Here is a 23,093-nt window from a genome sequence, read left to right as displayed (position 1 = left end):
AACTGAAAAGTGCAGAACAATGTAGCCAATATCTGATTTTATTACATAATAGAATGCCACAATTGGGTTCCGGAAGTAAAAACTCAATTTATTTTCTCCATATGGGAAATTGATTTTTAATGATAACGTAAAACACTTAAAAAGGCAGACCTACTGTGAGCTACGAGGTTGTTAATCGATGATATATGCTTTTGTTGAAGCCATCTGTTTTTTTAAAATAATTGCATTTAACAGCGGAATTCGTGGTGAAAACTACATTACCCATGATGCAGTACAGACAATTCCACCTAATTAGCCTATAACCATTTTAATTTGATTATGTCGTTTGCAATGCTTCATGGGATTGTAGTTCTTTCCCTCACTAAATCCGTTGAGTCCTGTACCTTTGTCTTTGCAAATTTAAGTTACATGCTTATTTATTTGATCTTTTAATTTGCACTAACCTTTATGTGAGTCCTTGTTCAGCAAAAATGCAACACAGCAACCAACAGCTGCCAATATCCCTAACAACAGTCCCAGTATCACCAAAGTAATAAAAGCAACAGGAGCATCTGGAAGAACTGAAATTAACATGTTAATAGAGATAATGGTAGCCTATCCAACTAAAATAAAATAAAATAAAATAAAATAAAATAAAATAAAATAAGAGGTCAAATGAACTTTACTTGCATTCAAGATCATACACTGAAACATTTGCATTGCTGTGAATCATAATCTGAATGGCTAATTAAAAATAAACAGGCAACAAGACATTTAATTGTACTGTGTATTACGTACAGGGACAGATATTAACTTTCTCTCTGTAATCCAGACAGTTCTTCATGCTTTGAACAGACAGTGGCTGAATCTGTTGAACAGGACATCTTTTAGCCATTTAATGATATAAGACTCAACACATTCCAATACTACTTGATATTATATATTAACAAACAGCACACATACAAATAATACTTTAACTCACCACCAAGTCCAAACTACAGTGAGTTATCCACCATGCTTCCAGTGTAAAATTAACCATTAGAAATGTCTTTTTGTCCTTTAAAACAGAATTGTTTCACATCATGCTATACGAATATCCGTTTATTAAAGTCTTTTTCTTTAAATCTAAATATTGAACATACCTTTATGACAATGTGAGATGGTTCTGGGTGAAGGTCAGGACTGCAGATGGAGACTTTGTATTGGTCAGAGAACTCTTGTGGTTCGAATTCTATGGTTATCACCAAGTCATTTTTCTTAGAGTTTTTCACTGACCATTTTACCTCCTTATTCCAAAGGCTCTCTAAAATGACAAACAGATTTATACAAACAGGAGGTTTTCCTTGTTTAAAACATGTTCAAGCATTTGCTTTAGATAACACGTTCGCTTAAAGTCACCATGGAATCAAAATTGACTATTCTTGTTTTCTTTAATGGAATATTGCAGTATTTATTATAAATTAATTATCCGTGCACAAATTTTTTTATATATATATATATATATATATATATATATATATATATATTCATATACCCCTGTAATCTGTGATCAAATTAATGATTCTCTGATGACATGTTTATTGGGAGAGGGTGGGGCCACCTGTCACTCAAATGAGATTGACCAATAGCAAACCACAACCATCCAATCAATTCGGACAAAATCAAGCCCCGCCCTCTTCTGACTTTGTATAACTACAACAAATCTAAATATAAACAGTATCTAATCATCAAGCCTCAACTATTTTTTTTTTTATATATATTACATTATTTATCTCACCTGGAATCGTGATGTTGGTTATATTTGTATAACTTCCTATGTCTGGCTTTGGTAAATTGGTTACAAAAACCTGGTATTTGAAGTTGGGTATGACAACAATTCTGTCCAAAGAAAAAGTCCACTAAAAAATGAAGGAGAGAAACAAAGCTGAAACAGTGGCATAAATAATACTGCATAGTATATGGTTATACAAGAGTTAGTACTCTCACCATGTCCCCTCCTGGGTTTTTTGTCTTCAACAGTTTGTTACGAAAAATGTAACGAACACAAACGCTGTTATTTGTGACCATTTCAACCACACACACTTCAGTCCCTTTGAGGGAGAATATGCCACCTGTGGATAATAATATAAAGAAAAAAACCTTCAAATAGAATTATGCTGGGCAAACAATTGGGCCAGATGTACATGGTTTGTACAAAAAATAATTTGACTGAAATGATTTGATTATTTTTTAAATATTGTTGTAATGAACATAGCTGTAACATCATCTGCCTTACTGTCAGGTAATTGGATCCATGTAATGTTTATAACTGGCACAAACTGTCCACTCTCATCCCTCTTGGCTGTTACATTTGCGGTTACATCAGGAGAATGTGGGGCTTCATACCTTGGTATCTTCCAATCCTCTTCTGAACAGTTAACTAAGACATAAAATAAATATTTGATGAACATCACTTTGATTTTGTCTTTTAAAAACCTCATATTACTTACTTAATTACAATTTAGAGAAAGCATACTTACCTACTTGAACCTTGCAATCTACCCCCTGTCAGAAAAAAAGCATAATGAAAGATTAACACATTCAAAGCATTAATGTTCTATAAAAGGGAAGAAAACAGTATCTTTACCTTTTGAGAACATTCCATCGGAGGGAGTTCAATGAGATTCAGGGGTGTGATTTTCATTATGACGCATGAAAGAATGAACAGAAACAGAAAAATCTTACTCATTGTAGTTACGTTTTTGTCTGGTACTGCACCAGACATATGCTGTTTTTGAAGTGCCGGTGGAACAGACTCGAACATCCTCTTATGGTTTATCAAATTTTATCTGTATTCAGAGGAAACCAGGAGATCAGATAATGGGGAGGAGGAGCCTGACGCACACAAAGAAATTAAGCTTTTCTCACAAACATTTCCTTTGATATTCAAGTCTGCCTTAAAATCAAGCCCTTCTACTACACAGTAGTAGTGGTAGTTCGGTTGTTTGCCAGACAGTTATATTTGATACTAGTTGAACAAACAACTTTAATAACAATTTAGTGTAGACATGTAAGATAACCTAACAGTTTCATTTTCCTCCAGTGAACTACATCAATTTGGTATACTTCTGAAAACCATTTTAAGCAACATTTTATAATATATAGCTTAGATATTGTGTATATCTATAAACTACTGTTAAGTTTAAGGTCATAAAGATTTTTTTTGAAAACACAACCATTTTCAACATTGATAATAACAAGAAATGTTTCTTGAGCAGCAAATCAGCATATTCAAATTATTTCTGAAGGATCATGTGACATGGAAAGACTAATGACTTTAAATTAAGCTTCGCATCACAGGAATACATTACATTTCAAATTATATTCAAATAGAACACAGTTTTTTTAAATTGTAATAATATTTCCCAAAGTTACTGTTTTTATTTTATTTTGGTCAAATAAATGCAGCCTTGGTGAGCAGAAGACCACCCCAAACGTTATATATATATATAATTTCACTTAAATGACAATTAATAGGTAATTTTCATTGCCATTTAAGTGAAATTACTGAACTTAAATATACGAGCTTGATAAAAATGACCATTCTAGAAGAAAATTTCAGATGGTACTTAGAGGCTTTTGCATCTGAACTCTTCATATAAATATATATACACACACACACACACCAGCAAGTGACCAGCAAAACATCTAAAAGGCAAACTGTTGGCAAAAAAGCCCACTAGAGGGCTCATGTCAGTTTAAAGAGTGATAAATAGGATTATTTGGATCATTGTACAAAAGCAATATATTTTCTCTCCATCTCTTTAAACAGCAGTTTTCTATTAAGTTGTAGTAAATTATATTTTCATATAGAATTATAACACCATTAGCCAGACTGTCTTTAACCCTCTGGGCTTCTTCGGTCAAAAATGACCGAAAACTTATACATTTTACTTATACATTTTACATTTATCAAATTTTTTTTGCTTCATCGGAATGGGATGACACTTGGTAACTTTTGTTGTATTAGCTATGTGAACACACAAAAAAATCATGGACATGATTCGGATATGTTAAAGGGTCGTAAAAAAAATAGTCACACTTAGCTTCCTCCCGGTCAAAAATGACCGACATAGGAAATGAATGGGAAATACGAAAAAATACGAAAACTCAGAGAAACTTTTGGTGGTACAAACTACAAATCAGCCACTGTGCAGAAAAAAAGTGCACAGCAATGAAGGGGTGACACTCTAAAACATCAAGAGTGCAAATAAGAATAATTTAAAATGATATATAATTTGTGTTGTTCCATTCAGTGGTTGCTTAGTAATTAATTTTTTTTCTTTCCAAATGGGAATAAAAATAAATAAATAATAAAAAAGCTATAGGCAGCCTATAGGCGGTTATAGGACATGACACATATTAATATATTTTGAAGCCACTAGATGGCGCTCTTCTCACTTGAAATTTTTTTTTTTTTAGGCCTGCACTATTTTGATGTGAAATGTTGCATTTATTGAAAAAAAAATATATATATTAATTCTAATGGAAAAAAATAGCTCATAAAAATTATATAATTAATGCAAAGTATCGTAAAAAACTCTAAAAATTCTAAATAATAATCAGAAAATATTATAGAACAAAAATATATTTGATTGGTTATCCTGGGAAAAAATAAAGTTAAATTTTAAGGCTTTGTCCGTTTTTGACCGGGAGGAAGCTAAGTGTGACCCATTTACGAAGAAGCCCTAACAAGTAAACTTCCACATTTAAGCACTAAAATGACTTCATGAGTTCTGCTGACACTGATAACTACCGCTACATGCCAGCAGTCAGCAGAGGATTTGAGAAGCCCTTGCAAAACACCGGTCTCATTCTGTCACACAGTCAAAACTCATGGCACAATATTATCACTGACACTTGTAATTAATCACAGTATAAATGATCACAGCATGCAGGATCTACATGACCCATCTGAATAGAAAGGTCAGTATCATTTAAAAAAAACAATCTCTCATAAATATACTACAATGTCACATTGTCATTGAGCGCGTCACCATTATGAATTTTAAAAGTATAGGTTTGAGTATGCAGCTTTTGGTGGACGAGAATGAGATTTGAATGCATTATAATTATACAACCTTGTGTAAATTATAATTAAAACCTGACTTTTAGGAGTGTGCTGTCAGTCCCTTCTTAACAAGTACACATGAGTTACTGTCTGCCCTCACCCCATTAGACACGGCACGCAGGCACCATAGCCTTGAAGAACTTTGCCTTTATGGTCCTCAAACACAAGCACGCAAGTTCATAAAGAGGCCGGTTAACTTTAGCGTTTACGAGGAGAAAATTTTATTATAACGGTGGAGTTAACAATGCTAACAATAAATTAAATTTGATTAAATCGTTTAAATGAAAATATTGAATGTAATATTCATAGGTATACTGCACTGAACCAGAAATATTCAGTAGCACTTAGTTTACACGACACCATTTTCAACTAAAAACTGTTCAATCTATAGGCATGTGGTGTTTCTTTACAAAGTGACGTCGCCAACTACTGCACTATAAAAAATTACGTGATCAATAAGTTATGACAACATGTTTTTACACTGCTTTAACTAATCAAAATAAGTTAAGCAAAATTTCTACTTTTTTTAAGAAATTATACAAGAATCAACTCAATATTTTTAAACTCAGTTTAATGTAATTTAAGTTGAAATGACAAACACACAATTTGATTGTACATAAAAATTTGAGGCAACATGTTTTTACAGTGCAGCAGAATACAGTTTTCACGTTGTCGTCTGCACGCGAAAAACGTTTCCGTTTTTAGTACATCGTATATTCTAAAGGTTTTGACAAATGGGTTTATTCATATATCTTTTGACACACTTTACACATAATTATTTCCCTAAAAGCATGGTTGTTGTTTTTTTTGACATTGTCGACAGTATTTTCCTATTATGAAGTGATAAAATTAGATATTCTAAATCCCCTTTGTAAAAACCTTTACTGACTCTAGTCAACAAAATCAAACAATAATTTTGAACCTGGCTTTATCCAAGAGATTTCTGTTCAGATTTTTTCAATTTTTCAGATTTTATGCAAATTAGTGCAAACAATTCAGAAAACTTGTAATACAATTTTTTTTTTTAAATGTCTATAATATAATCAATCATCTGGGGAAGTATGGTGATATCTGTTAGTTCATCGTTTTACCCTATTAACCTAGGGTGTCCTTTTCCAGTTGCTACTTTTCACAAAAGAGAATTGAAGTGCATGACCCTTGTGCTAGTGTATGTCCTCCATGTCCTGGATGTGGAAAACAAAGAGGCGTAACAGGGGTCTATTTTAGTTAGCCATTCACATGCAGGATTCAACCCATAAATCCTGCACGAAAAAAATCATATAACATTTATTCTTCTTCCACACCACCACGCAACACATCCTGCCCTGATTGTCTCCAAGTTCAAGGTAAGTCCTATAAGCTATCCCATTCACAGCCCAAGTTTAATGGACCCACACATGTTGTCATAAATACTTAAGGATATTGAGTTTATTGCTAAACATCTGAGAGGATTTGTATTGTACGATCTGTTCATCACTCAGATTTACAGTTCACATTTGGAGATAATCATTATTACACCTTCGCTGTTGGGAGGATGGATGCATATCCGTCCTACATTCTCCCGTGTCACGGCCGCGGCTCCCCACAGGGACTGGCGAGTGCCACGCTGTGTATTTACGTAACAAGCTGCTTGTGTCAACTTTAAGGAATGTATGTTATGAAATACTGTACGGTTTCACAGCAAGCTTAGACTTGGAGAAGAGATCAAATGTTCTTGAAGGATTTGGCTCCCAAAACCAATTAGATCCTGAAAACAGATCTCAGGTGGTTTGACTTGCAATTTAGTCACTCAAGAAATTGGCATATAATTCGCTCTGGTGGGTAACCAAAAAAACTACACCTCTGAAATAGCGGCCAGTAATGATTGAACTCTTAAATGACTACTTCCTATATTTGTACGAACGAATTAACCATAGACAAATTTTGGGTTGGTTTTTTTGGGGGCAATAAAATGCTTTAAAAAAAAAATTCTAAATGCATTTTTTCACTGTTTAACAAAAAAAAAAAAAAGACTATCCAGATCATTTAGTATAAAGTACAAGCAATCTTTTTCCAAAACTTGAGTTCTGGCTACTAGGATGCGTATGAAAGCATTAGCATCCAGTCTATTGAGTTCAAGGCTAGGGCTTGAAACTGGGCCATGAAAGAATGGCAGCAATGTTCAAATTTAGTCAGGCTGGAAATACTAACAACCATGTGCTTTATCAAGCACAATAGGTACGAATGAAAAAAAATAGGTACGGACAGAGTGCTTGGCACCAGTGCTTTATATAAAGGCTCCAAATTAAATTTTCCTGCCTCTGCCTTTCAAATACTTGGCACTCGTCACCTTTCCAGACTGTGTGGACTGTAGGAATGTTTCCTAGCGACTCACGCAAATCTGACGCACAGATTCATACACTGAATGATATCATCACCTGAAACACATTTAAGATCTCACATATCTGGAGATCCATGACCTTTGTTATAGTGACAGTTGGAAAAAGGAACGTTATCATTTGGTCCATTTAAATTCATTTTAATGAGAACTCTTCCCTTTTTAGGGTCCATAAAGAGAAACAACCATGTCTGAAGGGTAAGTACTTTAACAGTGTTATTATTATAACTGTAATGTGGATAAATTTTTTCTCTTTTGTTAATCCATTTGGCGTTTCTTTTCTTTCCTTATTGCTGCGCTCTTTGATTCATCATTGTAGTCCTGTAAGTCACTTCCCTTTTGGCAAACTTAACAATAATTCATAAGATTTAGCAGGTCAAAAAAAAATTTGGAGTGATTAAACATGACTTGTTTTGCTTTTCAGAAAAAAACAAAGTATACTGCCACAAGGCGGCTGCACTTAAAAGTAAGTCTGTTTTTTTTATAAAATACACTACCGGTCAAAAGTTTGGATTTTTTTTTTTTTAAATACTTCTATTCAGCAATAACACATTAAATTGATTTAAAAGTGACAATAAAGACATTTAAAATGTTACAAAAAATTATATTTCAAGTAATGTTTTTCTTTTGAACTTTCTGTTCATCAAGGTATCCTGCAATAAAAATGTATCACGGTTTCCACAAAAATATTAAGCAGCACAACTGATTTCAACATTGATAATAAGAAATGTTTCTTGAGCACCAAATCAGCATATTAGAATGATTTCTGAAGGATCATGTGACACTGAAGACTGGAGTAAAAGTGCGTTCAAGCCATATCGTAATTACCCAAATGACTCTTAACTGTAAAAAGCCTTTACGTGCTTGTAGAACAACGTGTTTACAACGCGTAAACTCGTAGTTTTCCGAGAGCTACGACTTGTAGCATGTGGCTGCTGCACCACCTGACCACTGCAGATTTAAAGTGTGTTCGGCTTGAAGTGGCGCTGCGCAGACCGTTCAGTGTATGACATCAAAATACAGCGGGAGCGATTCGCATACGAAGCTTTATTTACATTTATTTTATGTAAATGGCGTGAACGCAGCATAATGATGGTGAAAATTCAGCTTTGCATCACAGGAATAAATTACATTTTAAAATATATTAAAACAGTAAACAGTCATTTTAAATTGCAATAATATTTCATAATATTACTGTTTTACCGTATTTTTTATTAAATAAATGCAGCCTTGGTGAGCAGAAGAGACTTCTTTCAAAAATCTTGATCAATATTTCCGACCCCAAACTTTTCAATAATAGTGTATAATTTTTTTTGTTGAGAAATACTGATTTGGTTAATAAAGATAATATTTATATTTAATATGGAATACTAAACTTCATTACAGTAATGAAAGTCAAGACTAGAATCCATGACGAAATGGCCTGCCATGTTAGCAGTGTGCTGCGCTATGCGCTAAGCTATGTGCTAATCTGCTGGAACTTCATAGTCACGTCAGTGCTGTTACATTACAGAGCAAATTACTGCAGAAGGCCACATCTATGCTGGCAGCTGAAAAAGAGCAGAATAAAAGAGACAGAGATGATGCTCTTACTGAGAGGCTTCCTCCTCTCAAACTATCTGGTCTGTCTGTACAGGAGCTCCAGGTATTTTCTAGAATAAAAAGTTCTGCAATAACAATATGCAAAAGAGTATATAGAGTATATATATATATATGTATATATATATATATATATATGTATATATATATATATATATATATATATTCACATGAATGTTTTTTTTGCAGGAACTTTGCAAAGAGCTTTCCCGCAAGATTGATGTTGTTGACGAGGCTCGGTATGATCTTGAAATTAAAGTGGATAAAAATGAAAAAGAGGTAATGGTTGCGATGTTGTATCACATTTAGAAAGACAAATAAAAGATTAATAGTAGTTTATTCTTGAATAAAAATATTAACAGGTGTTTTAGCTGCGGTAGCTCTAGAGTAAAGCTTGTCACTAACAATGTCAAGGTCATGGGTTTGAATTCCAGAGAACATAAAAATGATAAAGGTCCTGCACAATGTCTATCAAAAAGTGCTATTTTACTATTTATACACTATTATATTATTGATTATTATTTAGTATTAGCTTTTAGTGTTATATATATATATATATATATATATATATATATATATATATATTTTTATATATATTTTAAAATTTACTTTAAGTTTTAGTAATTTTGTTATGTGCTTGTAATTTTTTTTAAACACTTCTACATATCTTTGTTTTTATTTCAGTTTTAGTTATGTTGGTACTTCAATGTGTATTTATTATTAACAATGATTTATTTCAGTTAGTTGTCAAGGCAAGATTTATAATTTATGTTTAGGTTTTTTAAGTTTAAGATTTTCACCTAAATTGTATATTTTATTTTTATTTTTTCACCTTTATTTCAATTTGTGAAAATGATTTTTTTAGTTAGCAAAAACAACTTCTCTCAGACGAATAAATGCAAAACCGACATCAAAAAGGTTGTTTTGCAAGTTACCGTTGTTGTGGTCCATTTCAGATCCAGTCCTTGAACCAGAAGATTTGTGAAATGAAGGGTACAACTCAACGAACCAAACTGAAGAAGGTTAAGAAGTCACATGATGCCGTGTTTGGCGCGCTGACTGAATCCAAAATGTCATCGAAGGCAGATTTCAAGGCCAACCTAAAGACAGTAAAGAAAGAAGAAGAAAAGGTGATGCCTTTCAGTCTTTTAGAAATATAAATGCATTCATTTAAACAAAGCGAAACTCATTCCAACCCTATTTTATTTATTTGATCCATTTATAGAAAGAAGAGGTGACTGACTGGCGTAAGAATGTGGAGGCCATGGCTGGAATGGAGGGCAGAAAGAAGCTGTTTACTGCTGGACAATAAAGAAGGTACAAAGCTAATTTGTCAAATTTAACTGTGTTTGAGTGCTGTAAAACAAGCATTTTGACTGAAAAATGACATTGTTTTCCTATTTTTTCAGATTCTGTTACAAGAAAGGAGAGCAACAGATGTGTGCCAAGGCAGGGAAACACACACGGTTTGAAGCAAGAAAAACCAAACCAAATACAACTTTGATTTGTTATGACTAATAATGTCAATCAAACACACAGACACACACACACACACACACACTGTTTATAATGTTCATAGTTTAAGTATTGTTTGTAGGTGAGCTTAGCTCTTAGTGTGTCTTTATCAGTTCCTGTCTTTTGCTGCAATTTGTGGACATTCTGTACAAATGTGTTTACATTTGAAACTAAATATGATACTTTGTGTATGATATGCTAAATACATCATATATGCATGAGAAAAATAATCAGACTGGAAATGAATTGTATGCAATATTGTGAACTAGTGCTGTTCAGGAATAAAAGATGTCAGATATTGTAACTCTTTCTAGACTGCTGGAAGTAAAAATTGCAATGTAATGGCATTCCAAAATTAAATGACCCCATGCAACAAAGAAACGTGTTGTGTCACCGTGCAATTCCACTGCGAAACAAACTGTGTCCTTGAAATGCATTTCTGCACTTGTATATGTGCATAACTGGTTTTAGGTTACCACATGTTGTGTGTATATTTACCCATATTCAATGCCGTTCGAATCAGCCAAGTTAAGAGTGGTATCATTTATCTGGATTTCACACTATACTAAAACCCTTTGTGTGTGTATAAAAATTAAAAGAAACAACAGATACCCTGATTCAGTTATTCATGTTATCTTCCAAAATAAATCATTTAATCAATTCATAATTCACTAGACTCTGTGGTCACTTTTAGTTGCAGTCATACAGCTACTGGCTGACTTCAGCAAATCCTTTTCTGCCTTGTACGGTCAAACAATGGGAAATGAAGAGGGACTGACAGTGGACAATGTATGCAATTGTGTTATAGTGGTGCTGAGTAAAATGAGCCTCTGGGTAAAAGGGTTCAGTCTATTTTAGTGAGCCACTCAGAGGAAGCCAAGAGGCCATAAAATTTGCTTGGGTTTCCTTGTGTACTGACATTGTCCCACTCTTCTCATTCACTTGGAGTGGTCTTTGGAGAAACAGGTATGAACAATTGCACTATTTGGCAGAGCTAACAGTAAAAGCAATGCATTTGATTGCTCTAAAAATAACAGAATTACCCATGAGATACAAGTGCTGACATAAAATTTATGTGTAGCATAGCACAGATAGTTTGGTCTTTGAAAACTTTAATGAGACATGATTGGTTACATTGTTGAGATCTGATCTGAAGCTGTAGGAAATTCAAGAAAAAGTCCCATTGCTGTCTAGGAGAAACAATTGAGACTTTTCATCATTTACGACTTTTGCTTCCCACTTTCTTTGGCTTCCTGATTCTGAAAACTATTACTGTGTGATGTTGAAAAGTGGTGTTTATATATATATATATATATATATATATATATATATATATATGTATGTGTGTGTGTGTGTGTGTGTTCAAGTGGCATGTACCTCCAAAATGATGCTTATGAAGTGCATTATTATTTCGTAATAATAATTGCCGCTTATTAGTGAGTCACCAATCTTTACATTTCAGATTTTTGACTTCGATTTGCACTTAGAAGGTCACAATGTCTGAGGCGTAAGTATTCTGTCTTTTAAGTTGTTAATATCTATATGCATACAGTATCAGCTATCTTGTTGTAAATGTGCATGTTTAAAACATTCCTACTTTTCATAAATTACTATACTTTTACAATTCCTTTTCATAAATTACAACTACTTTTACTATTCCTTTTCATAAATTGAAAACTGCCATTTTAGACAGGTAAGTGGACTTTATGACTTTCACTTTTTATACATGGAAATTTAAAAAAAGAAAATGAACAGAACCCAATAAATGTGCTTATTCTTTCAGCGACCCAAATCTAAGATTTCAGCTTCCAGGAGGTTGTTCTTAAAGGTATTTGGTTCTTTCTGTTTTACTGAGATGTCTGTTTTTTTAAAGATGATGCATTTAGCAATGCTTTCTGATATGTTTTGCTTCAGATAAACCTCCTGAAGAAAGCAACATCTATGCTTGCAAATGAAAAAGAAGATAAGCAGAGAGAGAGAGAGACCACCTTGAGTGAGAGAGTGCCACCTCTACAATTGTCCGGTCTATCTGTTCAAGATCTTCAGGTAAACCTAACATAGCCTGTTAACTGTCAGTGTTCTGGTAGCGGGACACTGACAGGCTTTTTGCTTTATAACATATTTTAGTAATTATCATAAATTAGGTTTCATTCGAAAGCTTAAGTAATATATAAAATATTTTTAAGCTGCTTTTACTTCTGCAATAATCTGCTGGGTGTCTTCTTTAAAAGAAGACCAACTTAGGTCTGTATTCCGAAACCATTCATGAATTACAACCATTTAAGTTCAGATCTATGCTCAAAATGAGGACTGACAGTTAACAGGTTAAAATAAATAAAAAATACTTTTAATTATTACAAATATCTATTTAATTTCTAAGATTATTATTATTATTAAAGACTTAATGCAAATTATTAACTCCATTGGTGCCAATGATGGTTTATTAATTTTTTATTAATTTAAAAAATGTATTATTGAAGTCAAAAAATTGTTACTTACTGTGTTACTGTGTTCTCAGGCTCTCTGCAAAGACCTTCATCAAAAGATTGATGTTGTAGATGAAGAAAGGTACGACATCTCGGCCAAGGTTTCCAAAAATGAAAAGGAGGTACTACACCATCAGGGGAATCACTTTGGATCTTATTAGATTCAACGGAAATACACTGGAATTAACTTTATGTGGCTGCTTTAGATTACAGATTTAAACATCAAGATCACCGAACTTAGAGGCAAAATGAAGAGACCTGCACTGAAGAGGGTGAAGATCTCTGCCGATGCCATGTTGGGTGCTCTTCTGGGCTCCAGAGTCAAAGAGTCTGTGGATTTCAAAGCCAACCTCAAGACACACAAGAAAGAAGAGGAGAAGGTATAAGTCATGAACAAAACTGAATCATTGAAACATGAATTATATTGTTGAAATGTATTCAATTAATTAACCATTTGGTCACACTTTAGATTAGGGTCCAATTCTAACTATTAACTAACTACTTTTGCTTCAATAAACTCCTAATTACTGCTTATTGATAGTTAGTAAGGTAGTTGTTAAGTTTAGGTTTCGGGTAGGATTACCCCCCCCCCAAAAAAAGGATTAAGGGATGTAGAATATGGTTATGCAGAATAAGGCATTCATATGTTCCTTTATAAGAACTAATAAACAGCCAATATCCTAGTAATATGCATGCTATAAGCAACTAGTTATTAGTGAGAATTGGACCCTAAACTAAAAAGTTACCTAGTATTTCTGTGCTATTTTAACACATACCTGTTGTTCCACCTGTTCCTCTCATAGAAAGAAGAGGTGACTGACTGGCGTAAGAATGTGGAGGCCATGTCTGGAATGGAGGGCAGGAAGAAGCTGTTTGATGCTGGACAATAGATGGTGAATTAAAAAAAGAAGCATTGTTTTTTAATTATTCTTAAAGAAAACGTCTTGCATGAAATATTTCACCTTGAGTTTCAGCAAATGATTTTTTTTCTTTTTTTTTTCTTACAGATAGCAACTACATGAGATCTGACATCAGAATTCAGGAATTCAAAAACATTTCAAAATGAATGTATAAATCAATGCAAGTTCATACAAAGTGAATTCTATTTTAATAGCTTTCATTCATGGATGCATGTTTTCAAATTTATTTAGACAAGAAAACAATGTCTCTGACTTACTTGATGTGCTACTTAATGATTTATGTGATGTTCAGCTCTTTTCTGACTTAAAAAATAAATACAGATCAGAAAAGCTAAATGTTTTGTCTATTACTTTATTAAAACTAACTGCTAGCAATAAAGATGAAACAAAACAAAAGACCTCTGAAGATGTTTAGATACAACAATAGCCCTAAATGTAGCAAGACAAGGCTCTGACCTTGCCATACATTTTTATCTGTTTGACCTCACCTCATAGCAGACATACAGTAACACTGTGTCCTGGGAATTCCTTCAGTTGTTCTAACATCAATCTAGCCTGGAAATCCAGACCTTAATCTGAAAGATTAATGGTCTGGCGTCGACTAATGAAAATCGGCCAGCTCGAGGGGCGGCACCAAGCATGCATTTGAAAATCTCACTGCACGCAATTGGATAACACTACGACCAATCACAACAATAAACCCCATACGCTTAGCTACTAGCAGAGCTAACTGGTAGATTATACTCTTACCGTATCCGGTCGGCAAAACAGCAAAAACGTCCTTCTTGCAAAGGAACGATTCGAGCTGCATCTTCCGTTCCTGTTTTAGATAAAAAGCCAAGTCTAACTTGTTCATTGTAGCGGCCAAAGCCATTTCAAACAACTGGTATTCATCCATAGCCATCTTGCAATGTTTACTAATGACTTCGACGTCACAGCGCTGTCGTCATCTGTTTAGCTCGCCTCTGACCCGCCTATATCAGATAACCCGATGTGATTGGTGCAGCTCAGATCGAGGGGCATATTTAATGCAATTTTGGACTGCATTTACGTTTCGCTAATCGCTAGGCTATACATGATAATTGACTAAAATTGCGCATGCTCCAAAAACATCTGTGACGCACGATCTTTCACAAATGTTGCATAGTTTGCATTGTCATGTATAATTTGACAGATAGATGACGACTGTAGCGAGACTACTCAAAAAAATCGGTGTAGCTCAAAAAGACTTGATTATTTTTTATCCATGTTTATTGATCTTTTAAAGGGCCAGCTACAATTGCATTTCCATCCATTTAAAAATATAGTAATAATAAAAAATATAACTAGCGTCATAATATGACACTGAACAGAGCAAAAAAGAGTGGTTCTTAACAGATAATGCTGGCTGATGCAGTTTTAACTTGAACACTAGCCATTTAAAGACAAGAACTTGCATTCGGCATTTCATCATCTGGCCATAATGGCCTAAAAATAAATCCAGGACAAATGGCAGGTGGTAATTCATTACATGTCTCTTGGAGTGTCCCCTCTCAGGAAGAATGAGGTGTGAGTAGGGCAGCTCACTTTACAATAAGACAGTGCTTCCACCCAGGGCTCGATTTGACAGGGGATCTGAGGGATGGCACACCCCTTGTTGAAATAAATGACCAAAAGCATCCCCTCTAAACCCCTATCATGCAAATGAAACATTATAATTCTCTATGTATGATAATTAACTAACTATAAATAACAGCAATTGACCAATCAGAACTCTATAATGTAACGCGCTGCGCACAGTAAAGCAAGTTTGCGTCATTTTTTGAGCAGCTCAAAATGGCTAAGAGAACAGTTCAAGCACATCTTTTGACGTTTTTTAAAATTATATGATGTTATTTTTAAAATGCCATATTTATTTGATTAGCGTTTAATGAAAGTGAATGCAATCACCAAGGTGACGCACACATGCATATTTTAGCTAAATGTACGTGTTTGTTTTTGTTTAAATCTGCACAGAAACTATTCAAACCACAGCTAGCAAAACTGTACTGCTAATAGCCTGACATAAGCACTCAAGCAGCCGGTCGCTAATAGCTCGACAGCGGCACTTTTGACTGAGTTTCTGGCTGTTTCTATCCAGTTATTTATAATAAAAGAATGCATGCTGCACATGTGACAGTGAGGGATGAAAGACGACTGTGTGTATGTGTGTGTGAGAGAGTGAGAGAGAGAGAGAGTGAGAGAGAGAGAGAGAGAGAGAGAGAGACAGGATTGGGGGGGGGGGGGGTGAATGCATGAGTTCTATTCAGAAATGGTCACCCTATTCTTAAACACTTCAGTGCCCTCTGAAGAAATTATTTAGGTAGTTTGGCACAGGGATTGTGTGTGTGTGTGTGTGTGTGTGAGAGAGAGAGAGAGAGAGAGAGAGAGAGAGAGAGAGAGAGAGAGAGACAGGATGGGGGGGGGGGGGGGGGGGTGAATGCATGAGTTCTATTCAGAAATGGTCACCCTATTCTTAAACACTTCAGTGCCCTCTGAAGAAATTATTTAGGTAGTTTGGCACAGGGATTGTGTGTGTGTGTGTGTGTGTGTGTGTGTGTGTGTGTGTGTGTGTGTGTGTGTGTGAGTGAGAGAGAGAGAGAGAGAGAGAGAGAGAGAGAGAGAGAGAGAGAGAGAGAGAGAGAGAGAGAGAGAGAGAGAGAGAGAGAGAGAGAGAATCTGGTGCTCAGTCATACAATACTAGTCATATTCTTTACAAATGTTTTACATGAACGCACCCCGTACCCCACGACCACACCATCCCCTTTGAATTGTTTTTACAAGGCAAGATTGTTTTTGACCTCTCCTTCCACCTGCTCACTGTCCTCTAACCCAAGAAAAGATTTATTACGCCACATCGTGTTCTGCCAGCTATCAGGTGCTTAATGTGCTTGGAAATTATCACGTTCATGAGATAGAGTAGATGCAATGGCATGATCACATTGCAATTAATTGGTATAAACTTAGATTGCAAAAACTATTCGCCATTTGTTTTTTCCACTTCCACTCTTTTTTCTCATCCCTTCTATTTTTCACATGCAGACAATATTTCTAATATGAATTAATAATATAATTTACAAGTTGTATCTTAAGATCAGAATGTTTATTGTAGTTTGCCTTATTTACCCTTAGAGTCTGTAATTTCCAATCAGATTTGTTTCTGTTATGACGAGCATCACCTTTAGACCTTTGAACTGGTCATTCAAACTGGTCCACACTGCATAGCTGCTGGTCTCTGTCCGAAAGAAAGTTTTCCTATGCTAGTTTACTGTGTGAACAGTAAACGTCAGTGGCACAGACGAGTTCTATTTTAAGACGTTCTCATGGGTGCTGAAACTATAAATCTAAGGATTTTCTTCTTTCCTCTGTCAGCCAGTTAACTCACACTCCTCTCTTTTCTTCTTCTAGCAGGTATGTCTTTTTCACTGGCCATAAGAGACTAACAGCTGTGTGTTCGGTTATTTTTGATGGCAAATGTGTCATTAAACTCAGGCGATGTGATGGTATATATTAAAGGATTTCATTATTATTTATTCAAAACTGGTAAGAAATCAGGCACAATTGCATCGTTATCTATTCAGATGTCTCTCAAATTAGCGACAATCCTGGAAGATTTTCACCTATGCGTAAACTATGCACAGAACTCTTACCGCTGTGTAGAGAACTAATAGGTCAAACGCATGGATTAAAGGGTCTGATTCCCACTGTCATTAAGGAATTTGAATTAATTTATGTATGATTCTTCAAAGATTGCATAAATTATACACATTTATTAAATATGCAAAGTGTATTCATTTTTAGGAATTGTAATGCATTCATACAAAAGTTGCCTTTCGATTAAAAGTTTTGATTTTGTATATGGTAGTCAAACTATCATATGCATCTGAAAAGTGAAAACTGTGACTTGCAAAAGGACATCATAGTTTTTCCCTTTAAGTTACTTTATATTTATTATAAAACTTAAATTTTCTTTGTCAGGTCATAACACCATATCACACCATAGGATCAGTGTTGTTATTGTTAACTTTAAACTAATAGAAAAAGTTTTCATCAATTTAAATCAAATAAAATATGAATTAGATATAAATATAAACTTAAAAATAAATAAATATAAAATTTAGAAATGTTGCCTTAATTGACAGCACTACAAATTACTAAAACTGAAATAAATATCAATTAAAGCTAAATAGAAATATTAAAAAAGCACACAAAAAAAATCATTAAAACTTAAACTAAAGTTAAAACTGAAAATATAAACAAAAACGAATTAAAAATGTTAAACTAAATACTATAATAGTACATAAATAATTCTGAAATAACACTGCCGGATAGGGTTCAAATACTTATCCTGAATATTCTCATTTGTTAATATTCTAATATGTGTTTCAGAGTAGTGATGATTGTTTGAAATAGTTATTATATTTTGCAGATAAGGAGGGACTACAGAATCATGTCTGATGCGTGAGTATCTCCACCTTCATCACCAATACTATTTGAATTATGATATCTGTCATATGTCTCTATCAACATTCTCTTCTATCTATATGCTCTACTGGCTGCTTGAACCCAAGTCCCCAACCAAAGCCAAAACCCAAGATTACTTCAGCCCGTCGGCTGGGGTTGAAGGTGAGCGCCACCTGCTGACCACAGTCACACATACATTTTAGCAACTTTATGTGTTCAAGTAGAGATAGAGGCATGTTTTTTTGTTTTTTTAAACATTGCAACTCTAATAAAGGTAATTTATTTGCTACTTTTGTGAGATTCTACATTCATACCAAAAGTGATCAATGTTTTACCTTGACGTGATTACAATGGACCTGTCATCGTGAAGATGAGGCTGTTGAGTACAGCAATGGAAATGCTGATAGTAGAGAAGCAGGACAAAGAGAAGGAGAGGGAGCGAGTGCTGAGTGAAAGAATTCCTCCCATCAATCTTTCCGGCCTGTCAGTACAGGAATTACAGGTACAATTAAATCATTTAAATGGATCATAGAACACCATTTATACAACTTAAAGGGATAGTTAAGCCCCCAAAAATGAAAACTGTCATCTTTACTCACCCTGACCCTCATAACCTTCGCAGAGCACAAAGGCAAAGCAATTGTGCCCTCAACTTTTGCATTGCCCCAATAAACTTTGCGTACGTTTGCAAAGAATTTAAAAGTTTTGTGAGAGATTGTGAAAGCATCGAAATATAGGTGTCCCTCCCAAGTCCCAAGTTTTTTTTTTAACCATCACCATGTTTTTAGGGCCTTTATTCTAGCCATCTCATATTCTTTTCCTTTTAGAAACCTATATGACATTTTTTTATTTTGTGAAACCTAACAATTTATTTAGCAGAATGTCCAAGCTGCACTTTTTATTGGTTCCCATTATTTAATGTATTACTCTACAGCTGGGATTTCCAATTTTTTTTTGTTAGCTGAACCCCTTTGACCTAAAACATTTAGGCTACTTGAAGAACCCTCTCAGAAGTTAACATTTTTAATAGCACAGGCATTTGTCAATGTTGCTTGGATGCAATGATTTTTCGAAAACAAATAAAATATTAAATTGGAGTGTTTTATTTTAAATTTAGCCTATTTATTTAAAGTTTACATTTTTCTTTAATATTTCATTTAATATATTTAAAAAAAAAAAAATACATTTAATTAATTAGATTTTCATCAACTCACGAACCGCCTGAAGTTTCCTCACAAAGCCCAGTTTTGGAAACTGCTCTACACAGTATAAAAACCAATGTATCCTAATAGACTGGCTTCGAATCAAGTGTTACCATACCATATTTTAGTTTGTTGACACTGTTTTGTGTGTAGAAACTTTGCAAGGATTTGCATCTCAAGATTGATGTGATTGATGAGGAACGCTATGACATTGAAGTTAAGGTGGCCAAAAATGACAAAGAGGTAAGAAAAACTGAGTAACAAACATCAGCATTTGATAAACGGTTCTCAATGATGAAGGCACTGAATCGAACAGTTAGCTTAGCAGCTCTGTCTGACTGCGTTATGGTGCAACGTGTGGTCTGTGTTGATAAAGATACAGGAAATGAATCAGAAGATCTTTGAGATGAAGAGCAAGCTGAAGAGGCCTAACCTGAAGAGAGTGAAACTGTCAGCTGAACAATTGCTAAGTGTTCTTCTGGGCTCCAAACACACAAATTCCATCGACTTCAAAGCTAACCTGAAGACTGCAAAGAAAGAAGAGGAGAAGGTATGATATAAGTAAAATAAATCAAATAAATTAAATGGACAGCATTGCTAATACTCATAATTATGTCTTTACCTTCCCCAGAAAGAAGAGGTGACTGACTGGCGTAAGAATGTGGAGGCCATGACAGGAATGGAGGGCAGAAAGAAGCTGTTTACTGCTGGACAGACCTAAAAGGTAAATACTATAGGCTAATAGTGACTATTGACTAACTCTTTAAGACAATGATTTGCCGCCACCTACTGGCAGTTTTAGTTTCATCACATTTTTTTCTACAAACATTTACAGTTTCATTTGCGGCTGATAAAATCACATCATTAGCCTTCATCCCGCAATGGCGGGAGAAATTAATTATGAAATGTTTATTAGTGGTGGACTGTGTACACATACCCTGTACTTAAGTGGAGAAGTCTACTTGAAGCAGAGATACACTAATAAAATATTACAACAGTAAAAGTGAGGTTTCTAATGCGACACAAGTTAGACAGACCTAGGTAGAGCGCAGTCTGACATTATTATGAATTATTAGACACACTTGATATGAAAATATCATATTACTCCTGGTTCTTGGAAGTAATTCACCTGTTCAAGTTCATCTTTCCAGGCCAGTTGATTGAAGCTCTCGGAGTATATCTCGATTTCTTCACTTTAAAATATCGAGGAACAGCACCTTTTCCTAAAATAAAGTGGTGGGAAAAGTCTGTAATGTATTGAAGAAAAAAAATTGTTTCATTAAAACTAAATGAACAAGGCATACACATTAGCCTATTGCAGTGTCATTTATCATACAACTGCACCCGACATTGCTTACATTGACATGGATTAACATTTTGTGAATCATTTAATTCATAACCCATTCCTCTTCCTGAAGACCTGACCCTCCTGCTGTGGAGAAATACATTTTTGTTTAAATGTTGTGGGGTTGTTCATGAGTTAGCCTAAAGACCAGCTTAATTTAGCAAAACAATAATTTCAGGGACATTGCGAGATACAGGCTAAGATTTTTTCATTATAATGAAGGCCTTGTGAAACTGCACAGCTTTTCCAGTTCATATAGATTTGAATGACAGACTACGAACACATCAGAGCCAATCAGAGTAGGCAGGGGGCGGAGCGACACGTATAGCCACGCCCCTTTCTGTAAGCTGCAGCCAGGTCTACTTGAAAGCTTTTTGCAGCACTTCGTTATCGGAAAGCCAAGTTCTAAACTTTAAAATCGGAGTAGATTAAGTGTAAAACATTTCCTCTTGATGTAGCCTATTCGTATTCATATTGTATTAAACCCCTTATCTAATCTCTATTCTCTGATTTTTATTCCTTTGCTCTCATGGCCTGGTCGCTGTCCAAGGTGTCCGCTGAGGGGCTGAGAGAGTGACGAAGATTCAGTGTTGATCTTGTTTTTTTCTTGTTGATTGTACTGCGGATTAGAACGCGTTTATAAATAGACTGTTTTGTGAAATAAGAGTTAACATTGTTATATGCGATTGTAATGGATAATGGTAGATAGAACGCGTTTATAAATAGACTGTTTGTGTGAAATAAGAGTTAACAATGTTATAGGCCTATGTGATTGTAATGGATAATGGTAGATAGAATGCATTTATAAATAGACTGTTTGTGTGAAATAAGAGTTACCCATCCAGAGACAATAAAGTAATAGTCCTATAGGCTAACATTGTTTTGTTTTTTTCAAACAAAATAAATATATTTATTTTGTTTCATCGTTTTATTTTAGATATTTTATTGCATAAACATCTCTCTAGATATGACAAGTTGGTTAGATATAAACTAGAGCTAACAGGAACTAAAATGAATAACATTAGTGTCTGAGAAAAATCTCTTTAAATGTATTGAAGATGGCAGCAGTACAAAATCAATTATGTCAAAAATATAAACATTTCAGAAAGTACATTTTCAAAATGTTAAAAAGCCTTGAGAATGTCTAATAATGCTATTGTTAATGTGTTTTTTAATTTTTACGGTAAACACATCATTTTGATAACATCAGTTTCATAGAATGCAAGGTAAATGTCGTTAACTACTGTTAACAAATTGAACCTCATTGTAAAGTGTTACGATGTACTGATGCAGTACTGACCTTGAATGCCGAAAAAAGAATCTGATCAGTAAATCCAAATTTACTGTTGTTTTTAAAATTAAAAGCTCTTTCTATGCATTTTGTCATATCTAATACAGCTGCAGTTCTTCTTTTAAACTATTGATGGCAGCCTGCAACAACATACTGTATCAGGAAGAAGAAAAACCCAGAATGTCACTCTATTACGCTTAAGGTCCCTTATTGATGGTTGTGAAAATATCATTATTATAACCTATAAAATATATACATTAAAATAGAACAGGTAAGGGAAACGAGACACAGCTGGGGCAAATTAACTCAATGACAGTAACCATAGTAACTAATGAAGGAGTGGCTAGAAACTGAACAATGAACAGAGGAAGAGCATGCAGGTGAGGGCCAGGGAGCACTGTAAAAAATTTAACCGTGATTTTTACGGTAAAAAAACGGCAGCTGTGGTTGCCAGAACTTTACCGTCAAAAATACGGTAGCAACGTTATTGGTTTTACAGACTTAACTTAAAATTTACAGTAATAAACCATATTTTATTATCTGATATAATGTGAATTTACCGTCCTATTGAAGTATTAATATCTGTTTTGTACCATTGTAATACACTGATAACCACCAATCACAACAGTGATGAAAGTCACATGATCAATCAAAGCTCATCACAAGCAGCTCTTCTTCAAGAAAGTTAATACTAATATATAGAAGCTGCACAGTGTCATTCACACAAACATTAAACACCATCATGGTAACACACATGAAATTTTAAAAATGCAATAAACATTAATTT

The 23,093-nt window shown here is 34.4% G+C and overlaps 3 protein-coding genes across 5 annotated transcripts in view; 2 read left to right on the top strand and 1 right to left on the bottom strand.

Moving 5' to 3' along the window:
• The window catches only part of LOC311070417 (interleukin-17 receptor A), an 11,573-nt gene extending 1,459 nt beyond the window's left edge, over positions 1-10,114 (bottom strand). Inside the window, exons 1-10 of one of the 3 annotated variants that reach the window (XM_084094245.1) lie at positions 10,001-10,112; positions 2,606-2,807; positions 2,499-2,523; positions 2,255-2,398; positions 1,966-2,090; positions 1,757-1,877; positions 1,122-1,282; positions 962-1,036; positions 778-847; positions 444-560 (exon numbers count right to left, since the gene is read on the bottom strand). In XM_084094245.1, coding sequence (XP_083950371.1) covers positions 444-560; positions 778-847; positions 962-1,036; positions 1,122-1,282; positions 1,757-1,877; positions 1,966-2,090; positions 2,255-2,398; positions 2,499-2,523; positions 2,606-2,782 — 1,015 coding nt within the window. In that variant the 5' untranslated portion in view covers positions 2,783-2,807; positions 10,001-10,112. Of the gene's footprint in view, positions 1-443; positions 561-777; positions 848-961; positions 1,037-1,121; positions 1,283-1,756; positions 1,878-1,965; positions 2,091-2,254; positions 2,399-2,498; positions 2,524-2,605; positions 2,808-10,000 lie in introns of all 3 variants that reach the window. The other 2 variants (XM_084094247.1, XM_084094246.1) reach the window with 2 other exon arrangements.
• LOC311071002 (troponin I, cardiac muscle-like) lies at positions 7,893-21,605 on the top strand. Its single transcript, XM_084095216.1, has 13 exons — positions 7,893-7,932; positions 8,980-9,111; positions 9,255-9,344; positions 10,022-10,195; positions 10,291-10,374; positions 17,413-17,415; positions 18,434-18,465; positions 18,576-18,630; positions 18,839-18,970; positions 19,824-19,913; positions 20,047-20,220; positions 20,302-20,394; positions 21,566-21,605. The coding sequence occupies exons 2-12, from the start codon at positions 9,007-9,009 to the stop codon at positions 20,389-20,391; spliced, it is 1,029 nt and encodes a 342-aa protein (XP_083951342.1). The 5' UTR covers positions 7,893-7,932; positions 8,980-9,006; the 3' UTR covers positions 20,392-20,394; positions 21,566-21,605.
• Positions 12,367-14,322, top strand: LOC311070418 (troponin I, slow skeletal muscle-like). The gene is made up of 6 exons (XM_084094248.1): positions 12,367-12,408; positions 12,495-12,626; positions 13,099-13,188; positions 13,273-13,446; positions 13,870-13,959; positions 14,074-14,322. Exons 2-5 carry the CDS (start codon positions 12,522-12,524, stop codon positions 13,954-13,956), a joined length of 456 nt encoding a protein of 151 aa, XP_083950374.1. The 5' UTR covers positions 12,367-12,408; positions 12,495-12,521; the 3' UTR covers positions 13,957-13,959; positions 14,074-14,322.
• Positions 21,606-23,093: the final 1,488 nt, after the last annotated feature.

The sequence above is a fragment of the Abramis brama genome, assembly GCF_963993115.1.
Source record: "Abramis brama genome assembly, chromosome: 20".
NCBI classification, from domain to species: Eukaryota; Metazoa; Chordata; class Actinopteri; order Cypriniformes; family Leuciscidae; genus Abramis; species Abramis brama.
The sequence above is the reverse complement of the archived record's forward strand: the minus strand, read 5'-3'. Positions and strand labels throughout refer to the sequence as shown.

Excerpts from the sequence above, each read along its gene's own strand:
- LOC311071002 (XM_084095216.1), top strand. The coding sequence starts at position 9,007 with ATGCTGGCAGCTGAAAAAGAGCAGAATAAAAGAGACAGAGATGATGCT. Across the intron at positions 18,631-18,838 it reads CCCGTCGGCTGGGGTTGAAG|ATGAGGCTGTTGAGTACAGC; the intron begins GTGAGCGCCACC and ends GTCATCGTGAAG. Across the intron at positions 19,914-20,046 it reads TGGCCAAAAATGACAAAGAG|ATACAGGAAATGAATCAGAA; the intron begins GTAAGAAAAACT and ends GTGTTGATAAAG.
- LOC311070418 (XM_084094248.1), top strand. The coding sequence starts at position 12,522 with ATGCTTGCAAATGAAAAAGAAGATAAGCAGAGAGAGAGAGAGACCACC. Across the intron at positions 12,627-13,098 it reads TATCTGTTCAAGATCTTCAG|GCTCTCTGCAAAGACCTTCA; the intron begins GTAAACCTAACA and ends CTGTGTTCTCAG. Across the intron at positions 13,189-13,272 it reads TTTCCAAAAATGAAAAGGAG|ATTACAGATTTAAACATCAA; the intron begins GTACTACACCAT and ends TGGCTGCTTTAG.